Source organism: Trichoplusia ni, chromosome 4, assembly GCF_003590095.1.
Source record: "Trichoplusia ni isolate ovarian cell line Hi5 chromosome 4, tn1, whole genome shotgun sequence".
Taxonomy (NCBI): Eukaryota; Metazoa; Arthropoda; class Insecta; order Lepidoptera; family Noctuidae; genus Trichoplusia; species Trichoplusia ni.
In genome coordinates, this window is record NC_039481.1 from 19,658,790 (window position 1) to 19,685,598 (window position 26,809).

Consider the following 26,809-nt stretch of genomic DNA (forward strand, 5'->3'; position numbering starts at 1 on the left):
ATCAATGACCGCACTTTCTGCTGTCACACACCTAAAAAAGTATATATCACAAGCAATACATAACTCACACAAACATATGCTGAGTTTCATTTGTGTAAAAATACTACAGTCTATATTACTACTATCTACATTTGTTTAAAACTAAGCACTTTTCAATAGTTTGGCAACTCTCGTTTAATATCTATTCTGAAAGGAAACTTGGTTCTGTCTGGGTTGTAATCTCATTGAGTTGGTGTCCTCTTCGTCGCCTAGGGTAGTCTCGTATCCTCGGTTGACTTGACCCCCGTTTGGCTCACCGAAGACGTCCTTCACAGAAATGTTAGCCGTTGATGTTCGGTGGCGCGGACCAACACCTAGATTATTATTAAGCTGGAAAGAAAAAAATAATATTAAATTTATTAATTTATTTTTAATTGGTTTCCATCTTCCAGTTTAGGTAGACATCGACTTGATTATATAGCGTCATAAATTGTAAATTACTTTAGAGCAAAAAGGTGTGATTTAGACTTGTTATCAAATGATTACCATTCCAGTAACTCCATATTCGTTATTGGCACCGAGTGTCTGCATCTGCGATTTTCGTCTTTCCGCCATAACGGAGTTCCTTCTTGTCTCCAAGGCCTTCAACGTTTCTCTTCGTAAAGTCATCTTACGGTTTAGTACTGGGGTACCTTTAGGGCATAAAACATTTGCATTAAATTAACAAGTAATTAGATAAATTCGCCTTTATTTATCAATAAATCAATGTTCAAATTGCGAAATCTATTACCTGGGCCATCATTAGCATTCATATTGAAGAACCGTTTCTTGAAGGCAACGTCCAGCGTGCCAATGTTCCTCTTCTTTTGTCTCGCCCTCTCCAAATTGTGAATGGTCTTTCTTTTGCCAACGTTATGCGGACCTGAGCCCGAATCATTATCATATTCGTCGTCCAAACCATTCAACTTTTGCAAATCTTTTACTATTGCTATTGCATTCTTATCCAGCAGTGCATCTTGAGAAAGGTCGTCCGACTGGAAACATAAAAGATAGATTAAAAAGCGATTCCGAAATCTTTTTCTTTTTTTTTCGAGTAAATGGTAGACTCAGAAATCTTAGGTCAACTAGTTGAAAGTTGCTAGGTTGAAAGTGGCATTATTGCCATGCATTTCCGAAATATAAGTAATTTTTACATTATAAACATGTCATTACCTTCTTAGAACAGAACCAGTTCAGTTCTGTGGACGACAATATGTGCGAAATGGTTCCAAATCTATGGAACAACATAGCGGAGAACTGTATCACCAGGATCAAGGCGAAGAAGAACACGAACACTAAACCAATAGGCTCCAATTGTAAATATTCCTTGGAAATTAATACCTGAAAATTTCAGTAATGCTTTAGTTTTGTCTTAATCGAAATGAAAATCTGTTTTAATTAAAATGTTAAAATTAAGTTGACATCAAGTGCGGTCAATCGAGTGACTCTGTGATTTTTCTCGAATCAAACATGCAATAATTCTATCAATAAAACTCGCATAATAAAGTGAAGCTTTAATTCAAAATCACTCGTTTGGCCATGAAACATTAATAACATAAACGTCTTGTGATAATTAATTATGTTTTTTTCCACGTATTTTGTTATATACAAGTGCATTTTGAAGAATTGTTGTTATCGTAAAACACACGGTATTAAGTTCCATAAAAAACGTATCAACCTTGAATTCACATAAAAACACATTTGTAAATGTAATATATTTTGTAGTAGGTGTAATTCTCTCCATTATAAGTATCCTGAGAACCATATAACCTCACCCATAACGTGTACAATTACGTATGTACAATAGGAAACCAGTGTCCCTGTTACAAGTATTTATTAAAAGAAATTCCGCCACCTTAATAGACAGAACAGAAACATTAATTTACTCCTCAGTGAATTGGGTTGGAAAGTGTGCACAAATTGGGATAGTGAATGGTCATCACATCTAAAAACTCCTTCATTTGGATCCCTATTCGACTACGGCGACTGCCACAATTTACTCAGGTTTATGTTTACGTCGCTTGAATTCTATAGGTACGGACTGGACTGGGTAGTGGGTACTGGATTTCGCTGGATTAGTCTCTCTGTCCAGTGCGTGTAATTCAAGTGTTTTTGGGTGGTGTGTAGAGGAAAGTGACGAAATAAACAGGTACATCACACCGTAGTCGAATTGTTTGTGTTATTAAAGACACGGGGTTTCCATATAACCAATACATAGGACACCAGGTTTGGATATTAATTAGACGTAAAACCATCAGTTATTTAGTCTTCTGTGTCTCTAGGACTCCATGCTGGTGTGCCCTCCCAGACAGACCGGTTAGAAGAAGGTCGTTAGGATTGTGAAGTGACACACTTTCAGTGGTAATATTTGTCTATACCTCGCCTGTTTCCTCGATGTATGTAATATTTGTCTTTATTCCCAAAGGCCAAATCACGTGGAGTTGATCTTTGTTCAGTTGTAATAAAAATACTATCAATATGAATAAAGCATTGAACATTACAAATGCGAAAACCGACTTATTGCGAAGTTCGATCAAATCTCCTGCAATCCGAGCCTGTAAAATTACATAAAACAAATGTTTAAATAATTCGAATCAACTTTCAAGGGTGACAGGGGGTCATGGCTGGTGGTTACATTGTATTTCTCGTCAAGCAGCACGTAGTCCCTAGTCATCGTTGAAGGCCGATTGCTGCGTAGTGGATTCTAACGTTACCTCTTGAGTAACCTCATCGTACGTTATGTTAGTTTTAACTCCGAAGGGCCATTTAAAGTGAAGGTTGTCCTTGTTCAGTTGTAGCAAGAATACAATCAATACAAAGAGGGCATTGACCATAAAGAAGGAAAAGACAGATGAATCTCGCAATTCTTTCAGATCCTTGGATATACGAGCCTAAAATTAGGGGAAGAATAATCATGAATATTTTTGTTTAAAATGGGATGCAAGTTGAAACCTGAAATAAAAGCTCATTAGTTAGGCAATACAGCTCATGCCCATGCCTCTTTTAACTTTCATATAATTCATTTTATAATTATTATCTTAACACATATTTGTGTATTCAAATTGTAATTCTTTGACCGAAAAGTTCATAACTAGTTAAAGATCATGGTGGCTGTTCTATTATCTGGATGCCGTGTCTCTGGTCAAAATTTTACCTGTTCTTCTTTATTTGCATCAATGGGATATAAATATTTATCAATGAGATCTTTCCAGAACTGTAACTCGGCGGGGTTCAAAAAGTCAACTTCTCCCTTCTTTAATTCGGGGTCTTCGATCCAATACGGGTTGATGAGGTCATCCCGTTTCTCCTGGAATCGAATGGAAAATTATAAGATATAGTTAACTACTCAAGGTCAAATTGGCTGTTAAACATTTTTTTGTCAGTCTTACTCTAGGTGCAGTAGAAAGAGTGTCGGTTTCAGAATCCAAGTCATTATCTTCTTCGGGGCCTTCGGCAAGAGCATCTAATTGATGGTCGCCACTGGTACTGCCTCTTGGTCCAATAGATAATTTCCGTCCTCTACTTATACCATGGGGATCGACAGCTCTGAAACATTTCGGTATAAATTATATTTTGTGTCCTTGGTTTAATCGGTTATAAATAATAGGACATAGTTCCTTATTTACCTCTCCACTGTTTCTAACTTCTTTTCCAATTTCTCAAGCGTGGATGCGATGTGCATTAGCTGCACTTTTTCTTCATTTCCTTTTGGATGCGTGCACAGCAAACATTTGAATAAACCAGCGAATGAGAATTCAATAGAGCCTTCCTCCTCATTGCTGTTCACTCCTTGGAGGAAGCCGAGCAAAGAATTCTGTTTGGCTTTTTTCTTTACCTCTTGAGCTTCTTTCTTCTCTGCTTCAATTTCCTAAAATATAATTGTATAAATTAAAATACTTCCATAAACATTTCCAAGAAATAATACTTTATCAGCATTTTGTAATACCAACCTTCTTTGTTTTTTTTACTTGAACTTCTCGAGTACCCCAAGTGACTACGTTTAGATTTATAATAGAATACAAAATCAAAAGCAAGTACATAGAGGGTATAGACAAAAGATAAATTATGCCAGGTACGATACACCAGAACTCCTGTGGATGTAAACAAGCGGCTATAAAGAATGAACTGGAAAGTGACATCAAGAATATAGCCGAAGGAGATCCGATTCCGTCCTCGCCTAATTGGAGAGCAGTACCGACAATCACAGCCATCATTATCATAGCATATGCCGTCGACAATATTTGAGCCACCAGTAACTAAAACAATAATAAAGACATTAAAAAATAAGCCATTGTTATAGTAATACTACATGTACTAGAATAGGTGTCTAAGATGTTCACTTACTTGAATTTCTGATTTCATCGTGAAACAAACAAACATGAATAACAAGATAGGGTACAGATTGTATTCGAAAGATGTCCAGTTGTCGATTCGGAAAGCAGCCACGAAGGCACCCACCAACATAAGGAATATAGTGCCGGGGCCCAAGATAGTACCACCCATCAACATCATCTGAAAAAAATGGATATAAAATGTTAATAACTTTTATCAACCTGGGGTTATATTAGATATTAACCCATGACAAAAAAATTGTAAGTCATACCTGGTATGCAATATAGGGACTGGAAATATTATCGTTGATCTTGATCGTATGTTTGCAATCGGCTAGCAAGTCCATAATGTTGGCTATAGTAGAGGGCACCCATCGACGACGCTGATTGTAGAACTCATTGAAACCTTCGGGACAGTGGGTATAGGCATCGGAGGCAGCTGAATATTCTACACGATAGCCACGTTGAAGTAACAGCGTACACAACCAACGATCTTCCCCTAGAATTAGAAAGATTTTTTTAAGTAACCAAAATGAATATTTCGAACCCAAATTACTCTTTGATTAATTATATTGTTTTAACCTTGATCGTATTGCACGTAATGCCGAGCTTCATCAGACCGCAATGTGTATTTCTTCATAACGTTATCGTCCATCAAAGCTTTTCCTCTGAACAGAGAGAAGCATCCAGGGCTACAGAGTACGCATCCAATCATGTGTTCAGTCGCCTTTTGCAGCCAATGACCAATAGCGTACTCGAAAAGTTGATACCACACCATGGGTCCTGTAAGTTTTAAGATATTAGTTGAGGATGTTTCATAGTGACACATAAAAAACAGAATTTCATCTCTTAAGATAGTATAGACTTACCAGAGCCTACAGGATGAATACGGCCACAAGCAGCTCCCAGATTTTTATTCTTTTTCATCAAGTCAATGAGCAAACGCACAGCATGAGGTTGGAAATCGATGTCTCCGTCCAAAGTAAGCAGATATGTGTTCTCAGCCATAACTTCCTTACGGTCTACAGATATAGGCAGCTCAATAAGACGATGTCCGAGAAGATAGTACATGTACATTACCTGTAAATTTGAACACATTTTATAAAACTAAATTCCTATTTGCCGGAGCAATTGAATGTATCATAAGAGCCTTACGCAGCAATCGGCTCGAATAAATAGAAGTGTGTCTCTACCTGAGACCAACGTTTCCTGTGACGAATCTTTGCTTTATCTTTCAGATGGCATATCATTTTCGTTTTTCCTGGAAGAACCCATGTCAAACGTCCTCCGTACGGCGCTGGATATCTCTTCGGTGGTCGAATTCGAATGTTCGTCTGATGTACTTCCGAAGCAGCCTCATCGATAGTATCCACGAGAAGTTTTACGAATCGATTCACTTGAGAATCATCGTCACTGTGGTCCGATATTTCAAAGGCATCGTCCAAGAAAATGTGTGCTAAAATATAGATAAAATAGTTTTAGTATTTAATTAATCACATGCATGACATTTTATCGATACTATTATTAATGTTTAAAAATTGTCAAAAGTCACGAGATCTTACTTTCGAATTCATAGTAGTCAGGGTCAACCACTCTCAAATACTTTTGAGCAACACGTCGAGCGCACTGATCCTCGTCCAACCTCAGGATAGACTTCAAGAACTCCATCATCTCGTCTTTAGTTTCGTGCCACATAGTAGCGCATGCGTATATCCTGGTTATCTGATCTGATGATTTAATCGCTTTAGGAGAAGAGCCAGTATTGTCTGTGTGAACTGAAATTGTCTCATAGTATTCATCGCCCTTTTCTTTTTCTATTTCTGCAAGGTCCTGTAAAGAAATAATTACATAAAAACGGGTGAAAAACAGCGCAAATAAAGGTGGCTTGATATTTCCAAGTGATATTTCACTTACTTCAGTCTTTACATCTCTCTGGTCATTCCTCTTTCTATTAAGAGCCATACTTTGATCTATCAGTAATCCATTGTACATGGGCACAACAAACAACTTCTCGGTTGAAGCCAAACGTTCTGCTTTAGGAGTCCAGATATGGATAGTAATCCACGTTTGTGATAGCAGCCACAATAACCAAACCCATGCCATTTGACGTGATATAAAATCGCTCAGAGTGAACACTGAAAGTAAATACAAAATGTTGATTAAATATAATGTTGTTGAAGGATTGGAATTTTGTTAAGATTTATTTCATAGATAAATTACCTGGTGGGCTCTCAAAGTAAAGGTAATCAGGGACAGTGCCATGGAAGAAACAGTTGTCGCCATTTCTAATACCGCAAGCAGCAATCAATAAATTAACGACCAGAGGTATAACGAGATTGATGGGGAACGCATAACTGAAGCCTTGGATCAAAATCTTGCACGCAAACTTTCCAAAAATGTAGCAGATGTACGCCGCAAATATTTGGATAAGCATTACGTAAAATGCTGATTTGTAGGCTGCTGCAACTTCTACCGAGTCTCCAGTCAATGTCACATTCGCTAAATCAGGAATTACTGTTCCTCCCAATTGGACTTGTACCTGAAATTATTGAAAACAATGTTATTACCTCACCGCATTGCATAAAACAATTTTTTAGGATTTTTTTAAAACTTTGCCTTACCTCTTCAACCACGATACTGTGGGGTCCGAAACCAGAATTAAACAGTTGGAAGAACATAGCTGGCTCGTCACCTTCGATCCAAAGGCTCAGGAGAATACACATAAGGAATAACAGGATTTTCCATAACGATATAAAACGGTATGTGTAGTAGCGAGTGAAAATCAATTCATCCTTTAATCTGGCCAAACTTTTGACGATACCTGAAAACGAAACAATATTAGTTGACAACCTTCTTCTAAATGTTTAAGTAATTTCAATTGTTTGTTTTTTCCTACCTATGGGGCTTTGTCGTGTTACGTAGTTCTCCCACCAGCCCAGGGATATACATAACGCTGAAACTGGTATTAGCCACAGTACTGGCTTGTTCTCCAACAGTGGCCACACTATGAAGCCAGTGACTTGCGCAACTATCGCCGCCATATCAACGATCACTTTCACGAACCGTTTCGAGTCGCGTGAGTTACGTGACAACAAACCCAGTATCGCAGGAATAATGCATAGACAATTCGTGATCATGGCTCCTTTAACCACGTCCAGCTCTGGCAGGATTAGGAAGAAAAGTAGTCCCATTCCTATTGTATGCAGTGACTCCGCAATAAATATCTAAAACAGAAAATTACAATGTTATTTTACTTTACTGGATTATTTCTGAAAAATAATAATAACGTGATAGTGGTGACTATTAAGGTATTTAAGCTTCGAGTACCATAACCAGATCATTTAACTGTATTTAATTGTTTATCTTACCACCATGAACTGCGTGCTAGACGGTCTCTTCGAGGATTTGAAGAAACATATCCTGACTGATCGTATAAGTGTTCCTATCTCTGGGATGGCAAACGCTGCTAGAATGGCCCACATCCACGCTACTCGTTCTTCATCCGGCAGACTTACTACAAATTGTTTATCCCTACCTGAAATTGAAAAATTACAATTAGTTAGGTACATAATACACAAGGTGGTATAAAGAGTGCAATACATCCATATTGCATTCTTTTCTGGCGATATTGAAATATGCGTCTTCTAATTACTGCAATTAAGGTATGGTTCACAGAGCTTAGATTAACAGGACCAAAATCAAACTAGAACGCGCGTGCTTGAACCACGCCGGATCTTATTCAATGTGCAATTTTCCTTAAATGTACACGTAAAATATTTTATAGAAACTCGTTTCGCCTTAATAAGCTAAATGCAGACAATTTTCCAACGTACCTAAATTCCTATTACAATACGCAATCCGCCTGTCCTTCTTGAGCTGTGAAGTCATGAAGAGCGTCGTGCCCTTTGCGACGACCCCGGACCCTAGGACCACGATGAAGACGACTAGATATGCCGTCACTTTCAGTAACCGCACGGTGAAATCCAAACATTTCTGGGTTTCCATAGACCCACTGTCCTGCTTCGGTGGGAATTCTCTGAAGACATCCCATCCTTTCGTTTCTTGTACTGTCCTTTGGCTGAAATAGAGAAAAATAATTTGTTAAAGAAGGTTCATATTTCATAATCAAGAAGTAAACACTCATTGTGGTTATATTATCAGATCAGAGAGTATAGTGAAGTTTTGTGGCGTCATGGTTCGACACACTAAAAAGATAGTTGCCAATATTTGTTTGCTTACAGTATAGTAGTTTGTATGTCTTTAGTTTCAGCGATACTAGTGATGTTTTAAAGGGGGTAGTGATATTGACCTCAGTCGCTTTTAATATACCGTATCCCGCTAAAGTTTGATTACTACTTGCGACACCCTCAAGGGCTTCCTCTTACCATCATTATTATGTTTTACATACATTTTTAAAATACTTTTTATAAGCTTAGGTACCTATTTACAACATTTTAACGTGTGTACCTTTACAAATCGACGTGTGTAAAAATGCTTCTAATCCTACACCTGCTCAGTAAAGCGGCTCACAGTCAACATTGGAGCAAGAAAAACAACTTTCACACGCCATTCAGCTGAGAGAGAAATCTCGAGCATCGCTGCGTTCCGCCGCAGCTTCCTTCCGATCGGCAATATTTTGCAGCGATTACCTTCGCGTGCAGTGCATATTAACACGGATAGAAAACCTTTATAACGTTTTATTATTGCAACAGTTACGCACATGCTCAGTACTTGTACAAGTTGTGACAGTGGGGGTTTACGTAAGGCGGCCAGCGAAGGTGGTAGGTGACCCAATTATGTTTTGCGACCGTATAGTTTGGTGCATGTTTGTAGAACATAATATATGCCACTTATGACCACATATCTGATAATAACTTAGGAAAATTGTATTACATCTACGTCTCAGGGCAAAATTAACATATTTTTAAGCTAAGCTCTATGAACAAAGTACTCCAAAATTTGACCATTAAAAGAAACATACATTTGCTCGCAATGACAACGTATGATGAAGCGGATCTGTTATCCATGTAAGGTATTAGAAAGTTGTCGATTGTATTTACTGTTTAATAATGCGTAACGCCGCCATTACGCACATTTAACTAAGGAATTGTTGACGTGCTGAAGACTTACGAGACAGCTCAGCTTGTTTTACATGAAGTGCTGAAAGGAACCTACGTACCTAGGTAGCAAAATATGGCTGCTATCGATACTGACAAGGTTAAACAATATTATTATAAATGGAAATCTTTCAATGTAGGTTTTAGGTAATGATGTTAACTATAGATAAGGCATGAGTACATTTAGCACAACAAAAAAAAGGTATTTTCGTATCTAAATCTTGTAGCCGTAAATATACAGTCCCTAACATATGAGGAACGTCTGAATTGTGCAGTTTAATCACGGCCTAAAAATTCTTTATTGGTAAAAATTATTGGTAACTGTACAGAGGTGCTAGGAAATCATATTAATCATTTTCACAAACCTGTAAATGCTACAATAATGCAAAGTCCCATTGCTATAAATCGAATTGTTATTATTGGCTACGTAAAGGGGTTCCTCAGCGTCATCCCGGTCATAATGACTCTTACGGTCGTGATCACTCATATTTGCACGTCACTGGGTTACCATTTCGAGAAAACTAATCACATCACTAGAAAGTTTAATTTTCGAGGTAATTTTGAATTATTCGACGAAGTGTCCAGCTTGTCCGAATAGTGTAGTGGAACTCATCGATTGTTATGAGGACAGCGAACGGTGCGATCGCAATAACGACTGCTTCGGGTACGCGTCCATCGCCGCCCTGTGATACGCTATTGTCTCGTACTGGACAAAGTATGAATATTAATTTCTTCGATATGGGATAGGTACGTTATTTACAGAAAACCGCCGGTCGGTGTGCGCGGTAAAATAAATTAATAAAAATATCAAAGTAACGGGTATGATGATTTTAAACGGCACCATGCAAATTAACTTCAGTTTGAACGTCCAAAACTTATATTGAGACGTATTATTTTATGTTGAGACTATAAAATTATTATCTAAATTAAACCACGCCTGTAACACAGAATGCGCAAATACACCAAAGTAATATTTATTTAAATTTCAAATGTAGAAAGCATCCAATTATGAAATTATTATTTTCACTTCTAATGACTCATTAACTTTTTCTCAGCGTGATAATGCTTAAAATTACACGTATCATAAAGTAATTTATCAAGATATTTGTCAATTCTGAACCGGAGAAAAATTATACATCCGACACAGGTATGTATGTAAGATAGAGGTTTATTTGCTGGTAATTTGCACTAGAGATGTTAAGTATTTTTTATTCCGAATTTGATTCAATAAAGTTCCAATTTTTATACAAAAATATAACCCCATAAGGATCATAGGTGATGCTCTGACTTTACATACTTATTTGTCAAAATTCTTGATGGTTAATTTTGTCCAACATGCGGTAGTTTTGTACCAGTGTGCGGAGAGTGTTTCGTTCAGCCGCGTTGAACATGTGAAACTATATAGTCCGCTCGCTAATTGATATGATCGCATCGGTACAACACTAGTAGATAGTGAGTGCCGTCTTTACGTTTCGACACTTTCGAACCATCTGAATGATTCATCATAAATGCCTCCCAGCATGTCACTTACGCACTTTATGACGCGTCAAACTTCAAACTTCATCGTCTGATTTATGAGTACTTCTTATTTTGTCTGGTTTTCATCTACGTATGTTTGCACTAAACTCGTGAAAACAAGTTAAAAGGTCAAGAGTCAAGGCCGTCTTCCAAGTTCTATGTTACACCATGTGCAGGTAGCCCCTTATTTTTAAAGATTACGTCAATACAATTTGTATGTCTACATCGTCTGGTAATTGTCTCTATTTAATTGTCTTGTTAAGTAAAATTGCTTAAGAGACAATTGTTTGAAACCAAGCAACGGTAGCCCATTCATAACGAAATACTTTCATTAAAGTTTTGATTTATGCGCACATGATTTATTGGTTAATAAGAGCTTTGTCGTCACCCTGAGCTAGTCACATTCGCTAACATTTGTATGCGAGGTCGGAATTCAAATCAAAACTACATGCAGTGACCTTCCTCCACACACGATCCAGACTGTCGATGTCGACCGCGTCTAGATAGACGTGATAGGTATTTTAGACGCGAGAGCTCAGCGCAGCGCCTACGAACTTCGCCTCGTTCATACCCAGAACAATAGATCACTCAATGTCGCTCTACCTCACGAAAACTTACGAAAGCCTTCGCCTGACTGCGAGCGTAGCCAAGCACGTGTACGATGTCGCAACACAACAATAAGACTTAACACCATAACCATAAAACAACAATTTCTTTGGCCGCTATCATTGTATTTCACAAAATAATAGCTGCTATTTCCAAGTAGTGGGATAAAGTGAATAGTTGTAATCCGTTAAGAAATAGTTTAGCTGGCGTGCCGAACAATTATACTTCACGTTTTAGTAAATGTTCGGTTATTTGATTTTATGTCTTTGATACTGTCAAGGTAAATAAACATTTATAGCAATTATTTAATCAATGACGAGTCATCAATCCATAGTTCAATGTCACTAGTATTAATCACTATTGCTTAAATCTGTTTACTTATTGTTTTGGTAAACATTTCTTTAGCTTTTACTCTCATCTGTATGCATTTCAAAATACAATCGGGCTGAGTTTCGAATTTACATGTGGTTACAAGGAAATGTTTTGTTTGATATGCGGCCCGCTACTCCAGACTCACGCCGAATGTCCAGAGGTCATCGACCATGGTGTCAGACCGTCGCACGTCTGCAACTTCCATGTATGTCATATAAAACTGAGCTTAGCGGGAATTACGTCATTACATGAGATAAAGCTCAACTTAGACTAAGAATACATTGAGTTGCAAGTTACACTTTTTAACATACATATAAGTAATTAGCGTTAAGCTGGATATACTTGCACGACTTCTTTTTATCGTATATCTAAACAATTCATATGAAAACGAATAGTACATAAGACCTATTACGATTAGAAAATACCAATAGAGTCAAAATGTTAAAAAAAAACTTTACGGACGTTTTGACCGGAACTCGTACTTAAAGTATATCTCTCACAAAAGTATGAAATAGTTTTTTTTCTGAATTATTACACGTCATAAGTCGAAACCACGTTTATACCTCTACTATTGAGGTATCAAGCTTAGAACCAAATTACGTCATCATCAGAGATAAAGCTAGGTTCACATTGCAAAACCATTGTCTGTCAGTATAAGTTTTATAATCAGATTGCCGTGTTAATATCTAGTTCTACGAATGCATTAATTGTATGAAACGAAATTAGTTTCGCTATTAGCGCGATTGTTCGACAACACGCAACTTAATGTAGTGCAGATAATTTCATTGTGTAAACTCGTATTAAATTCTTACACGTTTCGTAAAACTTTTGTAGGTACTATTTAGGTAGACGTTGTGGAAGCGTCTTTATGAAATTCCTTGTTATTTAGACTGCAACGAACTTGGTCTAGTCTACGAGAAAAAAAAGCTAAGCTACAGAATTCTCGCAAAAATATATAATTAAGTACATTAATATGATTTTATTTCTACACACACACTTGCCTTTGTTAATATCGCAATTTACATTTGAATCGTACGTATTTATTTCTTGGAAAAACACAAAGTTTAACAGTCTAAATGACCAAACTTACTATTATCTACTGGTACTATTAATTTACTATCAACTCAAAAGTATATAAACACCAGGGCCAAACGTAAATGTTTATGATACGTAATAAGGCAGTCGCCCTACAACCAAATACTATGAAGTTGGTCAGTCAGAATCATCAACCGCACCTACACCTACCTACAATACCTGCCTACAGTATTCGGATCACGCTCGACCCCGCTTGTGTCCACACCACAACTCAGTAGGCAGGTACATCCTAAAGCGTTGTACCGTCAGATACCGTTCCAATAAGATTGATTTATTTACTTTTCCATGATTTATTTCAAATTCCTCGCTGCCATACCTTCCAAGTCGACTTTCAAATTTTGCCAAATACTGCAGTATTCTACTAGTAGACTAGTAGATTTTACTTTTACAAAGTAAAAGTGCTTTGTTATCATTATTTGATAGTAATGCTTATAGTTTGAAATTGGAGTACTCTTGCTTTTAGGTATTAGGCCCTTAGAATCACAATTGTGACCCATTTTCATGAACTGTAAGATTTTAAAGTGCATACTTAAGTAAAATTTGCTTATTCAGCTGCTTATCTAAAAACAGACTAATTCATACCAAAGTGAATTCATACAGTGTTATTATTTTGACCACGAGCAGGTAGTAAATGAAACTTAAATACGATTAAACAAACCAGAATATAAGAGATACTTTTTGTTATTTCTCAATAATCTTTACTGAAAAATAATACTGGTCCTGCCTTAGTAAGAAAAGTAAACAATTACAAAAGTATTAAAGCTACTGTTATTACTTGATAGAGGCCTCTAAAAGCGAAGTGGGGCGCAAAAATGTGGCGCAGTCGATCGATTGAAAGTTGTGTCGTCAGAGTTGTCAACCTTGGCATTTGAGCGGGTTCCGGGCCGCGCTGACCGGCGAGCGACTCGACCTCTGGCTAAATAAAGCTTAATACTAACAATAATCTTTTACATTTTGTCAGCATTTGTCCTAGAACGACGTTTTTATTTGCAGATTTCTTTTTGTAAAGTTGTCTAATTTTAATATGCAATAGCGACATTTGAATCATGTTTTTTTTATAATTAATTAAATGTATTAGTACGTTTTGCTTCATACCTAAATCACTACATATTTAGATGACATATTTTGATAAAGAAAATAAGTTACTTTTTGATTCGAATATATCTAGAATCAAGGCTTATCCTGACATTTTTTAAATGACTAACTTGCTTGTTAGTTAAAGCCATCTTGTTACGTGTCTGTCAGTAAAGGTCTCTCGGTGGGAAAATTGCAATAACAAAATTATCATCAATGTGACCTGACTCATCTGATTTGTTATATATTACTCAACTTATCATGAGAAAAACTTGAGGACCTGTCTTAACCACATTACTATGCGTTGAGAATTTTATTAATACAACATTTTCAACTAATGAGGTCTTTAGTGGTGTTCTCATAATTGATTTCATAATTACGTATAGTAGCGTTATAAGCCATAGTATCTTTCTATTATCTTTACAATTGATTTAAATTGAGTCACCAGTAAGCACCTAACAGTTAAGTCATTATTGACTCTTTAAATAATCTATAGGTACAGAAGAAAAATAAACTCTGGCTGACTCATTAATGAATCCCCAAAACATTGTGTACATTGCGTTAGTCAATAAAACAATGAGGTAGAGAAATTAATGGACATTGAAAGATAATTGCTAGAAAAAAGCTCTAGCAATCTGTCTGTAATTTGACAACTCGAATGAGGAAAATTGGCGTAGCACAGTGGCTGGTCAATTAAAAATGTCAGCAGAAACCATTTTTAAATAAAAATATCTTCTATTTATGAGTTGCAGCTGAGAGAAACCAGATCAATATTAAATATATTTTAATTTTATTCTTAAAATAATTAATTTTGACCTTAAAGATGCGTTACCAGCTTGCCATTTAGCAAATAACCTTCGCAAGAAATTGGTCTTAGCTCTTGACAACTTAATAGAGTCATTCACACTTTTGTGAACATGACTTATTATGAAACATAATTTGATAGCGAAATATGGAAGATGGATATAAAAAAGCTATGTAATTGTTAAATGTCATTTGTATTCTACAACAATAGAATATTACTATTGAAGCTGATAAGACGTTTAAGTATTACGATAACTATAAGCGTTGCCTTAGAAATCTTTTTCATAAATTTGATTTCAGCGCCATATTTTTCTACTCTGTAATCGATTAATATACGCTTTATTAAATTATACTGTTACATTCTTATAATAAGCATGCTAGATTATACCTTAGTATAATTATACTTTTTGAAAATTTAATTTTTGACACGTACTTTTGTGTTTATTGAAACGAGACTGCTCCACTCCGTATAGTGGTCTCTCTTTCTTTCAGAAGTTTACTGGGTTTTTTTTACTTTAAGGTGAAAGTTTCATATATTTTATCAGTTCTTAAAAATTTCACGTCAAGATAAATAAAAGCAGTTTTTATTTCATATTATTTCACAACACTTACGTCTCATGACAACTCACAGGTGAAAGTATATTGTGTACAAAGCTTATGCATGAGAACTGCCTTCAAAAGATTGTTACGATGACGTATCATATCGATTCGACAGAGTGATATCATTCGTTACGGAGGCGATTCTCGTAATATTCAAATACGATCTGCTATTGAGTCGTAGTCAAATCTTGTACCATTTTGCTTGGATGTTGAATATTTTATGCTTATTTAGATGTCTTTTTATCTTTGCTGTATAATGACACGTTTTAGTTGCTTTTTTAAGACGACTTTAGAATTTGTTAGGGGGATTTTCTTATTTACCACGTAGCTTAAATATTATTTATTCATGAAAAAGATTTTAAGTCAATAAGTACTTAGTCTGTATGGCGTGGTAATGTAACCGTTTCTGCTTTTATATCTATCGATCTACTTGTAAATCGTAAAGAATAAAATAGAATAACAATATCTTCTTTCGCCAGATACACAAACCAGTCGCGTGCAATCATGCTTTGTGACTTCGTTTAATCAGAAACTAGTCGAGCGTTCTTACGATGGAAAAAAACAATTAATTTGAACTACTCCCTGAAATACCACTAATCACGTCGAAAATGCTCGATCCAAAAATGAAGAGATCATGATTATGCCCTAGTCTACGTCTTAGTTCTACGTCTATATAAATAAACAAAATTAAACATTAATAAATAAAAGTTTGTTTAGTACATACCTGCCGCCATAGATGTCGTTAGCGAGGGGCGTAAGCTCGTCGTCCGAGTTGTCGCTCACCTCCTCGCGACGCTTCCCTCCCGACGTCGCCATCTTTTCTTAACTTCTATAACCAAAAGAAGAAAAAAAATATAACATTAATGACATTTCAAAAAATCAAAAAATGTTGGTCACCGGACCATGCAGAGTTCATATGGCAGCGAATAAATTATTTATTTTTAACCTGATTTTTTTTATATTTCCGTTTCCAAGTTTCCTTTTTTGTTACACAATGAATTTATATAATAACAGTTGGATAATAATTTAAATAATTATGTAACATGATTTCAAGTAAAATGCATGTTACACAAAATTATGTTATAAATTATCAATGCAAAAATATATTATTATACGAAACACATTTTATGTATAAAAATGATTCGCGTTAATTATTTACTTTGATGTATTAATTGATTTCATCTTACACCCCGAATATAGATATCCCGATAAATAAATTTTTAATAATTTTCTTAGTTGTACCTTCTGTCCTAACCGTTTTCTAAAACTGAACAAAGTTCGTCAAAAAGGCTCTATAAGTAGTTATTACACCCTTTAAGACAAAAAGCTATTCCTTAATTGGACACACAATTAGTTAAATAGATCTGTATTTTTACCAATGCTATAATTAAACTGTCTTTAAAAAGATTTTAACGATGACTATATTAATTATTTCTTCTTTAATTTATTAAGTGGCCTTTCATTATTTGACGACGTAATTAGCGCATGCGTAGTGTTTTCGCGTACTGATCACGAATGTTAGCATAGAAATTGTCGACATCACGACTTTCCATTTTGGATGGCTGTCCGCTGTCACGCTTTTACTGACTCGTAGGTCCAACTCGTGAATCTTCTGGTTACTGAATTTGAATTAGTATGTACAGACTACAGAGTTATGATTTGATAGTGTTACATAAGAATACGCCGCGTAAGAATAAAGTTTTTAAACGCTTTCTTCTGTGGTTAACTTTTTCGTTCAGTTCTCTGATTTGGATCCGATTTGGAATATGAATACATTTTTTCATAAATTGTATTTTTTGTCTATCAGTATCGGTTGTCTAACATTCATTGAAACATTTACCCCGCAATTTGACTATTAATAAATGCAATTGGACACTAAATGCATATCAGTCCAAACTATGGCTAAATTGACCTTTAACCTAAAGTTAGTACATAACCTCTATATTTATCCTGTCATAGTTCTTGCTTCACCGGACTTTAGGCTAGACCGTGCCTCTAAAGAAGTCAAGACCTCCATGTCTACTAGTTATTATGGCGCAATAAACTAAGTCTAAAGTAGACAAGCTGACTTTTGGTGGTCCGAGCAATGCGTAGCCTTTTATTATCGATTAGTTAAGGTTTTAAAATTGGAAACAAAAATATTTAGAGGTTTAGTAGAACCTTGGTATTTAGTATAGACAATAAATGACACATGCACGGTTGTTAATAGAAGTTATTGCCTACCTTAAACCGAATGACGTTGACCATCAATTAATGACTCACAAGACAATTGTTTTGATGTCGATTTTGTAAGTGTAGAGTTTGATTACTCTGTCATGTTTATTATACAGTAGCATTGAAGTCACTTATGGATTTTTGGGTAAAATGAGATAACAAAATTTCAAAAAAAAAAAATGTAGCGAAGGCAGACATTTTTAGTCCGAACAATGTTTTATACCATTCTACAGCCAGCATCATAACTCATAATATATTAAAGCAAAATAAATCAAAAACTACTATAGTGTTTACATAGTCCCTAGAATTATTAAGTCAATGTAATTGTTTGTATTCAGTATTCTCATAATCCTGACAGCGCTTATGATTTTTTGTTGCTGACTCGTCATCCTATATTCACAAATCGCACATAACGGTTACGTATGTTATAATTATTAGCACACATAACGTCGTAGCAAAAACCTGGCAAGTTTTTCTCCAGCTTTTTCTTAGAATCAAGTTGTAACAGTTTTCGAGTTGAATTCTTTAATACTTGGATTAATATTAATGAATGCTGTCGATCAGTTACGTCTCCAGTGTACTTAAAACCTTATTGGGAAAAATATTATTGAAGGCAATGTTGGTAAAATAATACCTATTATTAAATGTCATATTTATTGGTGGATAAAGACTAAATCGAGACAATATTAAAGATACAACTCCAGTTAATATATAAATCATAGGTATTTTTGAAAATTTTCAAGCTTTTTCACAAAGCAGAACTGTATTTCACTAGACTTGATTCGCATCATTATAAATGCGTGAGAATATTGAGAATATACTTCAAAAGCTAACCTTTCAAATGATCTCTAATATGATCCTAATTCACTGAACCCGCATTCAGCGCACGGTTAACCTTTCGAACTAAAGGTTAACTTAAAAAGGTCTAATCGTAGGTCCTAGTACTTGAGCACAAATTTTAATGTGGTTTGTAGAAATTGAATGAATTACATCAATAAATAAAGATGTTTTATGTGTATAAAAACGTATTATCATAGATTTAGCTCTACTCAAATATTCGACCCTACAACGAAAGCATATTTTAAATGGATAGTAGGGTAATTTCAAGTTAAACTAATCACACTATTAAATACCAAGAATGCATAACTTACTTAACTTGGTCTCTACATCCTTAAGGCAAAATATCTGTCTGTTCTAAGAATAAATAAGAATGTATCGAGTGCGTGAATCACGGCGTGTCCAGCAAAGGGGCTAAAACCACGTCTTAAAATTAAACCGAGGCAGTTCTGAAAGAGATAGCGCTCTACGCCGTTTAGAGTACTGTCTCACTTATACAAAAGCACATTTTACTCCAAGAGCTGGTAGTAAGCCTCAGAACTCACGCATTCCGACGAGAGCCCTCGGCCTTGCCGGTCATTCATCCCTTGAGAGTTATGGACCTCCGCCAGTGATTTATTGCCCATTTATATGCTTAACCACATAACACTTGCATCCACACGCAAATTCTCTAAAGATGTTGAGTATTATTACGGCTTTATTTCAGAGGTGATAAATGTTCGCTTTTACCTTTAGGCTTCATGTCATAGTTGTGCTATATCTACATATCAATATATGTATATATCTATCAACAATTGGACTGCACGGATAGTAAGCACATGGAACAGGCGTTTGATTAATCCACGAAGACTAGCTTTGAATCTGGGTGACCTTGTTTATGTGACTTGAATGCTTGAAAAGACCCGCAAGAGATAAATTTCATAATCCAAAAATATGATGTGTAAATAAATAATACACGGCAATGGCCGGTGACTAAAATGTTAAGGAAAGAATTGTTACTTAAGAGGAAAGGAATTAAGGAAAACTTTGTATCTACCTTCTCTTATTAATGTAATCGATCTTTCGTAAGATAAGATAATCTTCACAAGGAAATTTATAGAATGTTATTCAACCGTGGTGTTGCGCCTACACTGTTACATATTACGTATTATTCGCAATGGAGAGTCATTGCTAAAATTCTTCATTCTTCATATACTGAAATTTTAAATTATATAACTTAACAATAGGCTTCACGCACATGTAACGTTTTCAAGGTACGTCCACACAAAGAAGCCATAAACATAGTTAGGGTTATTGCGTTGAACAGGCGATGTCCATCGTATCAGATCACGTCGGTAGTGGGTAGAGCCAGGCTGCGCCCGCGCCGCATACGCCCGCAAGGTCAGCGACTTCCATGGCCTTAGCTGGACAATAGACTTCACCCTCACTTGGAAAAAATACTACTTACATTTAAACACAAAGATAGTCCAATAAATATGTTCAGATGTCTCAATTGGATTTCCTTGTTTATTTTATAATTTCAATTCAAAATCGAAAGTGAATTTTATATCAATTCTTTTTACAGAGTAAAGCCACTATCTTCAATTTTAATTTGTTTTTCGGATATCTTCGCAATCAATAGGAATTTAGCTGATTCTCTTAATAGTCCTTTTTACAAGCTATCTTCTATATGGTATCATTTATAACTAGTTGTAATTAAGGTGGCCAACAAAGAATAAACGATTTACTACGATTAGCTAACTTAACATTTTACGCTATTTTTACATCATAAAAGATTTAATAAGACTGACGTAATTTGTTATTACCGGAAACAAACTAATATTATGAACGACTGGTGTAGTTCTACAGACGAATAAGGTTAACAACCAGGTTTGTACACAATACCATGTTCCAAGACCCTTACATAGTTGGGCATTTTCAATTGATGATTGAGGCATTTGTCAATTGTTCCGAACTCTGCGTAACAGACAATGGCAACATTATCTTCGGAGTATGGATCTAACTTTGCCTAGAAAACTTTGCCAAGTCCTTATCCTAAAAACAGCGTAATTATCTTAAGAACAATCAATCAATCGATTGTTAGAATACAATGTACATTCATACATTGTAAATAACATCAAAGCGACAGCAGTGCAATAGTAAATCATAGTTTAAATCGTATTACAAGCACCAATGCAGTCTCGGTGGCGAGGGCCGCGGGTTTACTTTCACTGCTAGAGGCCGCCAGCTGGCAACACCCCTCCCGTCCCTCACCACAGCCCCCCCCCCCTACTGCCGACGTCCACACTGCGCAACACTGCCTTATATTCGTAGCTTTACATAGTGTCGCTATCGAGTACATGCCTTGCACAAGATGATGAGTTAACGATCAGGAATGCTTTGCCCAATACAAGCCTAATCCACAGCGTAAGGAGCAACGGATGACTGGGTAATCTTTATACAGCTTTAAGGAGTGCCGAATGATGTTAATTAGTCGTTCTGAGTTCGTCAAACTAGTTTCTTGGATGATTAGATTGGTTATTTAAAAGCTATTGATTCTCGTGTTATTTTCGCGGCATTATTTTATGAATTTATTCAGATTCTCCACGGACAAATCAATAGGTTAAACAGTTTATTACCTATTGCTAAAAACGAAGTATTTTAGTATTCTTAATTCATTATTATGACTTTGTTCGTAAAAATCAATTAATAAGATATTGAATAAATTGAAATATTTAATTAGTGACAATCAATTTGTTGAAACAGGAAGCAATATTCACAAATCACCGGAAATATAAAATTTAAATATTGTATGATATTAAAATGGTTGTTATACATAGTTAATAAACAACACATATCGGTTTTAATGTAAATAAGTATCGCGGGATCACCGGAGCGTGGAGCCTGCGAGTGTGGCGGGCGGCGCCGGCCGACCTCGACGATCACCAAACACTACTTGAGACAGTATTATTCCTAGAAATACCTGATTCAGATCGAGTCAACCCGGATGCATGTTTTAACGAACAAAAGCATCTGTATCTTTAGACTGCAGATGGTAAGTTAATTCTGGTTTTCCGACTTCAAGGTGAAAATTGCAGTTAGTCAACGTAACTACTTACACTTACTGAGTATTTCCTATTTCGATGGGATTTTTACGGATATCACATAAGGCAGAACGACTAGTTAAGCTGAAATGAGAAAAGCAATCTTTGGCAATAGGCAATAGGCAATCTTATCACTTGATACACTAGACAGGTGAAGATGGCGTCTCTTGTCTCGAATAACGCAAGCGTATGTACGAGACTTGTATAATTATTAGTTTGAGTCTCGGTAAAAGCTGGATGTAAAAATCTGGTAGGTACAAGCAATCAAGCTAAGTTGATTTACAGAGCAAGAACAGGTATACAGAAAAGTTTCTACGTCAACAAACAAATGTACTCTCAGGCCCAACATTACAAAACCAGTAACGAGTTCTCAATTCACTGCATTATGGATTTATATAGAGTTATTTCTGCCCCACTTTAATATTAAATTGCTCTCGTACCAGCTTAATATATCTTAAAGTATGTTTCTTACTCAATCAAGTGTTAAGAAATTGTTGTAAATTGAGGAGAACATTAAGGGTCATGATGTTATGAATTGTAGGGACTGTCATTTCTAAGATTAGTATCGCCATTACCTGATGCATGTTAAAAGATAATATTTAAGAGAAATTGCTCTACATATTTTGTTGTCATAAAAGATGAATTCCAACGAATGCTTCGTCACGATATAGTACATTGGTGAAATACTCATAAGGAAATAATAATGTTTAGTCTAACCATGTAATTTTATAATGTAAATGCAAATAAAGTTTACCGTACAATTAGACATTAACATATACAAATGTTATTAATCATAGACCGCGAAGGAGGTCATACACAAATTATATTTACTTAAAATCAAGTTCATCAAACATGGTAAAATAGTAAGTATATTTGCTATCGAGCATGAAGGCCGTGTTTTTTTATATAATTATGTATACAGTTAACCACCAAAAGCAATGTCACAGGTCATATGCTGATTTTGCTTAAGAAATACACGCTGTCATCTATTTTTTTAAACACGACTCCCGTAAGAATTTAATCCTTATGTCACGGGGTTCAGAAGTTTTCAAATCACATACACAAAAACACCCAAAAGCAGAACAAGCTTTCGTGGTTTACAAAAATGTTTGTCTCACGCAAGGATCGAACCCACGACACGTCGCGCACAGTTGGTTTGGGAATGTATTTGTCAAATAGTCAAAAATGTTTCTTTACCGCGGTGTCACGCTAGCATCACGCTATATGCGACTTATGACGTCAAAGACTACAGTCTGTCTATACTAACTTGTACCTACTGCTGACGCTATTGAATCATAACTTCTATAACAGAGTGATCGTTACGTACATATTGATAAACGCTACAGACGCGAGAAATTCTCTACAAAAAAGAGAAAGTGGGGCCTTATTAGCGCAATTGTTATTATGTAGCTGTAGGCCGTGCAACCTGTCTTTTTGTTCCAGTCGCCTTCACTATGAACCACTTGTTTCTAATGGAGGTTAAGCAAATGTAAATATTTCTGAGATTTCATTGTTTTATTTCACTTTGATGCGTGTTTTATGATAATGAAACGGAAGAGGCTGTATTTGAGTTATCGTATAGCGTATAAAACCTTGCGTACGTATTTCTCAGGCGCAACAATGTGATAGCTAAACCCACAATTACACACGAAACTGTGAAACATGAGTCAAATATTTACGGAATAATTTAAGCAAATGTTTTGATGGTATATCACATTGAATTTTACCGGTTTGGCTTTTACATTCGACGCCTACTTATTATTTCTTACTTTGGTATCCAAATAACTTATATGTGACGAGGATATGGTAGAGTTTATACAAATAATATATACCTAAGTTGTTAGTGTTTATGATGGACAAATATAGCGAAATTAAAAGGTACTTTGTAGACCCTTATTAAACATACGGATATTAAAAGTTGGGAAAATAAATAAAAAATATTATTATTATTATACTTCAAAGCAATATAAATATAAATAAGCTACAAAACAAACGAATGCGGACATAGAATGATACTGACATTTCCACTTTACATTGTTCTGCACAATGTGGGCGTGCGTTGATGTCTTTTGTAGGGCAACGAGAGCAGTTTACTTGAGCGCGCTGTTTTTTCCAACAGCATGTTACATATGGATACATATCTTTGTTTATACTTTATTTTATGAGTCCTTATACTATTCCACACTCAGAACACTATGCAATCCTTTTCTAAATAAAGAAGATAGGTATTATAATTTCAAATAGGTAGGACTATTATAACTTTTTATGTAGAGTTCACAATCCCACAGATATTTGTAATTTACATTTGATCCACGTACCCATTCACCGTTAGATACGTACATAGGTATAAACCGTTCTGGAACGTAAGCGACATGCTAATCGCACTCCACTTTCTTCCGGTCAGAGCAGTCAAGGTCTGCCAACGATTTGTCTTTACTCTACCATTGGTTGACTTAATGAAAGTAAGCATTAATGACCATGAAATAGTTATGGTAATCATGAGAAAAAAAATGTTTAATTGTAAGTCGTTAAGACTATTTTGACAGCACTTTTTTGTACATTTGGAAATTTACCAATTGACCTCATTTCAACCTATAAACAAAAGGATATGGCGTTTTAAGGTAAATATGCCCTTTAATTATTTTGGATTTAACTTGTGTCCAATTAAAGGATATTGTGCTGAATAAAGTAAATTTTAATAGTCCTTTATTGCCACGCGATTTTGCCAATAAGTCCATATTTCCGATTGAAACTGTGTTTATATTCTATAAAAAGCAGTAATCAATATTTCATCACATAAGTAGAGTCAGGAAATAAAAATAATGATAAACGAAACCGCGGAAACTACTTCAAGGATTGCTCGTGAAAGTGTCTTATTATTTACTTGTATATACATTGCGTTGTATCAATAGCTGTCTGATGAAATATGTGAAAGAAAGAGATCAATGTATTTGTAAATATTTTTTCGTCACGCACGACGTTGTATCGTGTAATATTGAAAGGTTTGCTGTAACATATGTTAAAGTACGTAATAATTGAGCGTGACCAAACTTCTATTCAGGTCATTGCGACCAAAGCTTTTTGATCTCATGATCTTAGACCCGCAGGGTATGAATTGTAACTGGCTTTATAATCAATGTGAATGTATGGACAGTGAAATGTAGCTACAATCCATTTAATCCTAACGTTGCGCAAATAACTTAAAACAAGATATTGAAAGTTATATTACCTATTATTACTTCTTTTAAATATTACTCCTCTGAGTATTCTCTACCGTCATCACATAGAAATGTTTCATTTCTGTCAACTCATCTTCTTTTAGTCAATTCTATTGCCCAAATACACAACTCTCATATGCAAATGATAAGAAGCAAAAACGAAAATTCCTTGAATGTACCTTTAATTACTCTTTGTATTGCAAGCGCTGCGCAACGCAAAGATTATTATTAATTAGCTAATTGCACTTAGTTAACGCGCGACTATTGCGGAAACCATCAAATTGTTCTTGTTCCAGTGAGAACGACCCTCTATGAACGGATGTGAGCGAGGCCTGAACGTTGTACTGTAGAGCTAACCTATGTTTATTCGATTTATAATATCGATACGCTAGAACAAACATAATCGAGGAAGTTTGTAGAAAACGGGTCGATCGCCGGATTGCTTCATCGATAAAATTGAGTAAAGTTGGAGTAGCAACAGGGATGTTTGTTTTCCTTTTTTTTATTTCATTTTGTTTTATTTATATTTCTACGGCCGTTAAACTTGCTTGTAATGTCTGCGATAGTGAAAATCCGGTACAAAGAAAAATCAGGTCAAGTTCGTGTCGCTAAACAGTAGTTATTTACCTACTTTTAGATGGTAAGAGTAGAGTTTAACTCTATAGAAGCTTGTACTACATTTAACAATAGTTTAATTGAACACCACATTCAGACCTAATTGTTTAAACTATTAAAGATGTGATACCTCATTGAAACAAAAGCGTATACTTTAATATCATGTAATTCTTACGTGAATAACTGTAGATATGATTTACCTTATGCAATACAATATTACACAATGTATTAAACCTTTATAATTATATAATTATGTATCTCTTGAACATATCTGCTACGGTTGGTATTTAGAGGTCGTTTTAATAGCTAAGGATATGACGCCGCCTTTGTTTCCCATTCTCTATCCCAGCACCGCCTACATTCACTTTTGTTTACGAGATATACCAGTTTGATACGACACCATACGGTCCGGAACACCGCAAAATATTTGAATAAATATCATATTTACACACGTTGGAACGGTTAGAAGAAATACTTTACATAAATGTTGTTACGAAACTTTCGAAAGAGAAACTAATGTAGTCAATGTAGAGTCCGAGTTTTAGTTCTCGACTGGAATTTAAAGAATTGATTGTAACTTTTAGGTAAACATATGCTTTACAATCATGCAAAGAACCTTACAATCACCCTTGCATACTTTCGCAGCTGATCGTGCACAGCCTCGGAGGCTGAAAGGTCAAACTCCTGGAGCAGAACTCTTGTTTTGATAAAATAAAGTATTTTAAACTTACTGTTTTATTATCCTAGGGTGAATATAGGGTCGTAATCCGTTTGTGTATTTTGTATCACTTCACAATGTTGAGGTAAAGCGTGGAGTGCACTCGCGGGACGGTGTCGCTGCGCATGGTTCGCGCGTGCGTTCGGTCGGCGGGCCGCGCGCTCACTGACGTCTGCTAACGACCCCAAACTCGAATCTCTACTGACTCATTAGTCACTTGGACCTCAGATTTTTGAAGGAATTACCCAAATTTGAACTATTATTCAGTATTATTGAATGCTATCAGAATTATAAGGATATAAAATACCCATACAATGTGCGGATTTGACGGCCCATTGGTACCTAATATTTACTAGAACAGCAATATTTATATGAAAATTACGAACGCCTTTAAGTCATTGCAATTGTGTATTTGCAGATAATAATACTGTTTTCAATTATTTTAGAGGAGCTGGTGAAAATAAAAAAAATACTTTAAAAAAAATAGTAATTAACAGCGGTTATCAGGGTTCTGTAGTCAATCGACCACAAAAATGCAAGAAGTGTTTTATAAATGAAGTGATAACGCTGTTAATGATATTTGTATTTT

General features: G+C 35.6%; 1 protein-coding gene across 1 annotated transcript; it reads right to left on the reverse strand.

The window, feature by feature from the left end:
* Positions 1-68: 68 nt before the first annotated feature.
* Positions 69-26,651, reverse strand: LOC113493499 (chitin synthase chs-2). The gene is made up of 23 exons (XM_026871505.1): positions 26,234-26,651; positions 16,260-16,364; positions 8,183-8,427; positions 7,718-7,884; positions 7,246-7,573; positions 6,971-7,170; positions 6,570-6,888; positions 6,264-6,484; positions 5,912-6,179; positions 5,543-5,805; positions 5,219-5,429; positions 4,932-5,132; positions 4,622-4,848; positions 4,363-4,530; positions 3,969-4,274; positions 3,645-3,886; positions 3,408-3,564; positions 3,173-3,325; positions 2,733-2,909; positions 1,192-1,359; positions 770-1,013; positions 526-671; positions 69-369 (listed from the first exon to the last, which is right to left on the reverse strand). Exons 2-23 carry the CDS (start codon positions 16,349-16,351, stop codon positions 175-177), a joined length of 4,698 nt encoding a protein of 1,565 aa, XP_026727306.1. The 5' UTR covers positions 16,352-16,364; positions 26,234-26,651; the 3' UTR covers positions 69-174.
* Positions 26,652-26,809: the final 158 nt, after the last annotated feature.

Bases quoted from the DNA above. Each gene is read 5' to 3' on its own strand.
- LOC113493499 (XM_026871505.1), bottom strand. From the start codon at position 16,351: ATGGCGACGTCGGGAGGGAAGCGTCGCGAGGAGGTGAGCGACAACTCG. The intron at 5,806-5,911 runs GTAAGATCTCGT...TCTATATTTTAG, and splicing joins TGACTACTATGAATTCGAAA to CACACATTTTCTTGGACGAT. The intron at 370-525 runs GTAATCATTTGA...TTTTCTTTCCAG, and splicing joins AATATGGAGTTACTGGAATG to CTTAATAATAATCTAGGTGT.